Below are 7516 nucleotides of genomic sequence, written 5' to 3'. Positions count from 1 at the left end.
TCTGCTCGGCTACGGGTGTTTTTTTTTTCCTACTGTAGTTGTTTATATTAATTCATAAGTAAATGTGCTAGTTAATTAATCTCCATAAACAAAATCACCAAATAACTGCTTGAGTGTGTGAGAGTGGCTGCAGTGGTTTATGTAAACAGCAGGGGGCGCGTGGCATCTAGATTTCTCTGACCTCGTGCACAAGGTTACTTTTGGATGCATATTGCATAACAACATACATACTGCATAAGCATACACTACGAAGATAGAAACCCTTCACCGCCATCTGAATGACTATTATTAGAGTTATATGAATGATTTATTACACTTTTTAGATTCAGAGGCGAATCTAAACTGTACATTTATATAGATGTATGTGTATATATACATATGTAAACATAAATATATGTGTTATTCAATGAGATTTAGTACAGTGGGATTATCTATTATCAGCCAGACAGTCTAGACACATTAAAATTATTTTGCTCGAAATAGCACATCTGGAAATTCCTCATCTGGCTAATTACAGCAGCTCATTCCGTCCTTAGGAATCAATAATCACAATAAAAACGACTGTTTCCCCAAATGAGTTCACCGTGACCCCGGATTTTCAATATTATTATGCGACCTTCTGCTGTGTTAATGAAAGATTTCATCTAGTAAATGTTTGAATGTGCACGGTGGTGGTTGTGTTAAAATATTTACATGTTCATAAAGGGCAGAAGGGGATTTTTACAATAAATAGAACAGGATGGAGTCAACACTGACATCTCTCCAACACACTCTGGAGCTGATGCTGCCTTCACGGACTGTGGGAAATAAATGAATGCACCTCAGATGACATAAATCAGAACTTGCATTAAATAAGTAAGACTTTATCGATTCCCATCCCAAAATTCACATGTTACAGCAGCACATGAATCAAGATAAACAAGATTTCATACACTGCAGTACGTTGCAGTACCCATAACCCTCAGGGGCCCAAAAGATGTAGATTCACTGCAAATAAATAACTTTAATGTAATTTGAGTAATTGTCAACCTCTATTTTTGAGAGAATAATCTGGAATTTGGGACGATTTCCCAAAAATAGTCTGAGATTTTCAATGCATATTAATATACAAAATATGTCTGTTTTCACTTAATTAAAATATCACTAAAGTGTAAATAACAGCTGACAAACTCCAGACACTATAGTACTTATTCATTTATCTCCTTCCTGTTGGTAACACTTTACTTTTAGCCCCCCTATTTAGGATTAATAAGCAGCATACAAAAGTTTTACAAATAGTTCATAACACACTACATTGTAGTTATAAGCAGATATAAGGACCTTTTTAAGTGTTTATTAAGTACAATATGTGTCAACAATTATAACTTCTTCTATAAAGACATATTTTATATTATTACAACTGTGTTTTACTAAAATTATCATTTATACACCAGCCTCCAGTTATAGGTGCACACAGGAAGAACTGTTGACAAATACATTAATAAACTTATATCTGCTTACAACCACATTATAGTGTGTTATAAACCATTTATTAACTATTTTTATACTGCTACTTAGCATTTATAAGCTGTATAACTTAAAGTGTCTGTTATGTTCATTCAATAACGACTACGTCCATAGCTCTCAATATTTGTTTATTTTTATTATTTTCATCTAATTTTTTCTTGTAGATCTTTGTTGTATACTTCCTGTTTATTACAAACATGTATGTGTACTCTACATACATAAAGCATATTAACACCATTGAACAGTGCATACTCAGCAAATAGTATATTATAATCATGGTTGTATGTCTAGTCTCTATTCTATTTTTAGTTATTCTATTTTTTTTAAATATTTGAGTTAGTTTATTTCGTTTTGTATTTAGTTTAGCCTTTAATTGCAATTGTAAATTGTATTCTTTTACCTACCTGATCGTTTTTGATTAATGTCAAGTGGCTGCTGTAACACTTTATATTCCCTTTGGGATTCATAAAGTACTATATCTATCTATCTATCTATCTAGACCCGTGCATACATTGTTTACATACTTGTATGTAACTGTATGTATACAGTATATAGGTTCACAAGTACTCTCGATACGCAGATACAGCATACAATTCAAATTGAGTATATTGCTATGTTAAGAAAGACATAATACAGTATGTGTTAGATTGTATGAACAAAAATAAATGTATGGACCTAGTTTTATTTCAGTTTCTAGTTCAGATTTTAGTTATTTATATTGCCACAAAGCGCTGGAATTCGCTCCAGCGTGTAGCTCCGTTGTCGGAGCTCCGGCGGGTTCCATGAACGCACCGTGTTCCAGAGTACTAGTACAGCGCTGAGTGACAGTCCTGCTCCTCCTCGGTAGCTGCTCCGCTCCGCTCCTCACTACAGCTACAGGACCAGAGCCGAGCAGGGCAGGGGTGGGGGGACATACTGACAGACAGACAGACAGACAGACAGTGTGAAGCAGGATGGGCTCTGTACTCTGTGATGTTCAGTAAATGGGATTAAACCGCTCAGACAGCGCTTGGAAACACTCGCAGCAGTAGTAGTAGTAGTAGTGGAGAGTAGGGGGAGCTCCGCACCGCGCCGCGCCGCATGTGGTTCTCCCTGTGCGCCGTTCGTACGAGAGGAAAAACAACCAGAAAGAAGAAGGAAACTAAGTATTTCTGCAGCCCCTCATTCAGGTTTAACCTCCGGGACTCGCAGTAGCAGCAAACCCAAAAAGCCGACCCCTGCCTCCCCTCTCACATGCCTGCGTTGATGTGGGAGAGAGGGAGGGGAGCGGAGCCGGGGGATGTTTGAATTACCTCGCTAAACTTGCAGAAATACTACAAGAGGGGAAGAGATAAAAAAAAAAAACACAAGTTGTGGAGACCTTAAGGGAGATACTGGTTGTCATGGAGAGCCAAGTGTGCGAGAACCAGAGTTGCGAGGACGTGCGGAAGAGCGGCTACCTCCGCAAGCAGAAGTCCATGCACCGGCGGTACTTCGTGCTCCGCGCCGCCTCGGAGCGCGGCCCGGCCCGCCTGGAGTACTACGAGAGCGAGAAGAAATTCCGCGGCAAGGCCCCCGTCCCGAAGAAAGCCGTGGCCCTGGAAACCTGCTTCAACATCAACAAGCGGGCCGACTCCAAGAACAAGCACATGATCGTGCTCTACACCCGCGCCGAGAGTTTCGCCATCGCCGCGGAGAACGAGGCGGACCAGGACGAGTGGTACCAGGCCATGGTAGACCTGCAGTGCAAAAGTAAGCAAAAAAAAAAAAAAAAAAAAGTCCAAAAAGAAACACACTCATGCACGCTCTCACGCATGCATACACACACTCAATACTGTATGAGGCTCTGCACGGGAAGAGAAACGTGGCAATGCCTGCAGAGCAAAACCCGAGCGGAGCGGCGGTGCAGCAGCAGAAGCGCACTGCAGATCGGGACATGTCTCATTCCAGTGTTTGCGGTAATATGCAGGGATTGTTTGAAAACTATTACAGCTCCACCAGGGCCAGGTTTTGCATAGTTTGTGTCTGCGATGTAGCCGCCAATACCTTTTGGATTCTTGGGATTTTTTTAAAAGCAGGGTGGTATTCATTTTTTCACACTTTTAAAAAACGGGGTATAGTTGTTTACAAACGGCCTCTGAAGGGAGTGTGAGTGTAAACATGCGCCTTGAAGCTGCACACTGGAGCTTATCCTCACCACCAGTGCTTATCATACTGGTGTCACAGGGTAGATATTTACCCGTAGTTGTCCTCCAGACTTTCTCTGCGGGGCCCCCGCTACCATCTTTTACCTCTTCCCCCCTCCCCAAGTTAAACTGCTCAAACACACCCTGCCTGCCTTCTTGTTTACTTTGTCTGCTGACATTGCGATATCACTTCATGCATTGATCTTAGAAGAGCATAAAAATGCCTGAAAGTAGCCTGAGAAGCACATCCGAACTTGGACACTTCATTCATTTAAGATTAATAGTCATTTCCTGATTTATTAGCAGAATCCAAGCTTCTTCAAGATTCGTCTGATGCTGCTTCAGATAGCCTCAACTCCCCCAAATATCACCCATGTAGATTTCTCAAATGGTGTCTATCAGCCGCTGTGTAAACACAGCTGTCAGAGCAATAGTGGTGAGCACAGCAACTTCAAATCACCTGTTCAGCCTTCCCCTCCTCTCTCTCTCTCTCTCTCTCTGTCTCTCTCTCTCTCCTGCTATGGGAGACCAGACGGGCCACAAGGGACACATGACGCAATCTTGGCAAACTAAGATAGGAGTTCAAAGGTGCTTCTTACACATGACCTGCCGATCTGTTACATAAAGCAGCTGATTAGCGGCGGGGCGGCTCTGAAATAACACACCTGAGGAGAGAAAATGAGGCCAGATATATTTATTAGTCCAGTTTTCCATTTGGAAGCGAAGGCGAGCGAGTAAGTTTCAAATGCAACAAGGATTTACAAGCGAAAAAGGCTGCCAGTAGGTGCATTAGGGAACTCTAGTGTGACCCTTACGGATCAGAAATTGGTGTCAACATCATGGCGCCCTCCCAACCTTCCCAGTTGCTTTTAAACAACTGGGCTCTGTGTGTGTTTGTGTGTGTGTTTGCGTGTAAGTGCATCCCACTCTCCTCAAGTATTTGACGAGTTTCCGCGAGACCGAGGAGAGAGACGGTGAGAGCGAATTGGCAGATGTTGGATCGGAGATGCAAGCCTGGGGGATTGTGGGAAAAAATGAAAAGAAGTTGAGGAACAAAATTTTTTCAAACATCCCTAAAGTGTGTGTGTGTGTGTGCGGAGGTCAGATGTACAGAAATCCTGGTTTTCATTGGCTGCAGCTCAGCAGGTGAGAGAGAGAGAGAGCGCGCGCTGGGCCCTTCCGAGAGGCAACCAGACGAGCAACCGTCGACATCATCGCGCCATCTTTGAAATAACAAGTCAGTTGAGCCGGCGCTGCAATGACGGCCGCTCGTCTCCGTCGCCCTCTTTTTGTTGCTTCAAGTGTTGGGTTTCCAACGTAAATCACCCTCGCGGACAATGACAAAGAGCTGCGGCTGGGCTGCCGGGTAAACTCGTGCGCTGGCAGGCATTTTTCTTGTGGTATGTGCTGCAGCTCGTGCACAGTTTTCTGCTCATACAAAAATGAGGCCACACAAACACACACACACACACACACACACACACACACACATGATCCAGGCTCCTACAGGGAGAGTTTTGTAAGAAGGGGGAGTTGTAGGGTCAAAGCCAATTGCTGCCTAAACCTGCATGTGTGAAAATAGCTTCAGTGCACTTACACACACACACACACACAAACACACACACACACACATTGAACAGTGTCAGGCTTCCTGCCTGTAATAACCCTCCTGTGGTATGTGCAGCTCATACACAGTTTCACGTCTTTGGTGTCTGTATGTTGATTGAGCCCTCCGCACCTCCTGCTGTCTTCCTGCCTCGTCAAACACACACTATCACTACTCCTCCGCTGTCAGTACGGTGCAGTACTCCCCCCCCCCCCCCCCCCCCCAGCTGAAGAATTCACAGCCTGCAGACTGAAAACAGGGCGAAGCCGAAGGGGCCCGGAGCCAAGAGATGCTGCACTCTCTCTGTCTCACATATTTTCCGGCCGACCACTCCCTCAACTTGATACCTGTGTAGCTCCTCATATCTTCTCTGTAAAGCCCTGTCAGAGTTGCTACAGGGGGGATGAAGTTCTCAGCGGGACACCTCGGCTGGAGGTGGAATCAAAGTTTTGGGTTAAAGTTTGAAATAATTGGGTTGCTTTGAGACTTCGCAGCAGGACGCTGCTCATCTTGCAGGGCAGCGAGCGTGCATACAGTGGAAGCACAATAAACAGTATAGATGTCTGTGTTGTGTATAGTTCTGCTTTGGGTCTGGGAAACTCACCTAAAGCAGTCCAGGAACTGTCCAATATCACACAGGCTCCCCTCGAGCGGGCGGTAATTACACAAACACGAGCCAGCTGCCGTGCAGGGCGATATTAGGATCGGAGTTATTTATTCAGCTGAGTCCAGTAAGACCCTTTCGGGCAGCGAGTACAGTATCAGGCTTGTGGGCAGCTATTTGCTCAACTATTAGGAGTCAGTCGAGTGTGTAAAGGCTTAACCTCGACGAAACGGGCGGAGGTGCGGCCCACAATCGCCGCTTGCCAGGAAAACTTGCCCATAGCTCAGGCACCACCTCAGGAATTGTTGACCTCAATAAAACAATATGGCAGAGTCAAACTTTGGAGCCGGTGGCACTTAATGAAAGAGAAGCGCTATCTACGAACACACCCACACAAACAAACAGCTAAATAAGCAGCATGTTGAAAACATGAACAACAAGCAGATATAAGTCTTTCATTCAGCGCTGAAACAATAAGTCGACTGATATTTTTTAGATAATCGAGTAATCGTGGAAGACGTTTATCAAGCAAAAGTAAAAATATTTGCTGGTTCCAGTTTCTCCAGTGTGAGAAATTATGCTTTTCTCTATTTTACATCAATGTAAATGTATTATCTTTGAGTGCTGAACTAAACAAATTGAAGGCAAAACTGTCATTTTTCACTACTTTCTTATATTTTCTAGTTTAAATACTCAATCAGTAAATAAATGATTGTTAGCTGTGGCCTTACGCAGATATAAATTCACCTCAACAAGATATAATGTGTGTTTTTAAGTATCTGTTATACCCAAAAACATCATAATTATTTTTAGATTCATCCAATGTAGGGCTGTAACTTGATTAATTGATTGTCTGTGTCAGAAAATAGTGGAAAAAGCTCATCACAGTTTCTTTCAACTCAAAATGATGTCGTCAAATCCAAATAATCCAAAACACAAATATAGTTAAATCATTGTCACAAAAGAAAATAAGAAAACCCTTATAATTCAGAACCTGGAATGAGGGAAAGTTTGGCATTTTTTCTTCAAATTTGGCTTTAACGAGCAATCAATTATCAAACTGTTGCAGATTAATTCTCTGTCGATGGAGTTATTGTGTCAGCTCTGCCTCACGGAGCTGTCTATATAGTTTTGTTGTGATCTTCTGAGGCTTGTTGACATCACTGCAGTACAGTAAATCCACATGGAATTCAGTTTTCCGTGTTCAAAGCTCCCCCCCCCCCCAAAAAAAATGACATTTGAAACACCGAGTAGCAACATCTGTTTCCAAATATAATGATATGGTTAGTCATGCTAATCCGCAGAGCAGTTTTTCCTTCACTGTAAACCTGTTGTCAATTAGGTCTGTGGATTATCAAGATGTAATTTTTGACACTTTTACTACCACAAAGCAAAAGCAGTCGATGGCACTGAGCTGCAGCCGATATCTACAAACCTCAGCAAACCACACTCAAAGTATCTTGATATATAAGAGGAGGAGTTGTGTTTTTTTGGGGTGAGCTTGTCCTATATTCTCTATTTCAGGATTATGAACTAAAGAGACTTTCTGTCAGACTGTCTGCAGCTCTGTAGTGTTTTTATCCCGGAGTGTTGGTTGGCTGCGCAAGCCAATGAGATCTGGATCTCACCAGTGGC

General features: G+C 42.9%; 1 protein-coding gene across 1 annotated transcript in view; it reads left to right on the top strand.

The window, feature by feature from the left end:
- Positions 1 to 2314: 2314 nt before the first annotated feature.
- Positions 2315 to 7516, top strand: part of si:ch73-335l21.1 (insulin receptor substrate 1-B) — a 50723-nt gene continuing 45521 nt past the window's right edge. The window contains exon 1 of the mRNA XM_044341029.1: positions 2315 to 3237. Within this exon, the coding sequence (XP_044196964.1) occupies positions 2889 to 3237 (349 nt within the window). The 5' untranslated portion in view covers positions 2315 to 2888. The remainder of the gene's footprint in view (positions 3238 to 7516) is intronic.

This window comes from Thunnus albacares, chromosome 22 (genome assembly GCF_914725855.1).
Source record: "Thunnus albacares chromosome 22, fThuAlb1.1, whole genome shotgun sequence".
In the NCBI taxonomy this organism is placed as follows: domain Eukaryota; kingdom Metazoa; phylum Chordata; class Actinopteri; order Scombriformes; family Scombridae; genus Thunnus; species Thunnus albacares.
The sequence above is the reverse complement of the archived record's forward strand: the minus strand, read 5'-3'. Positions and strand labels throughout refer to the sequence as shown.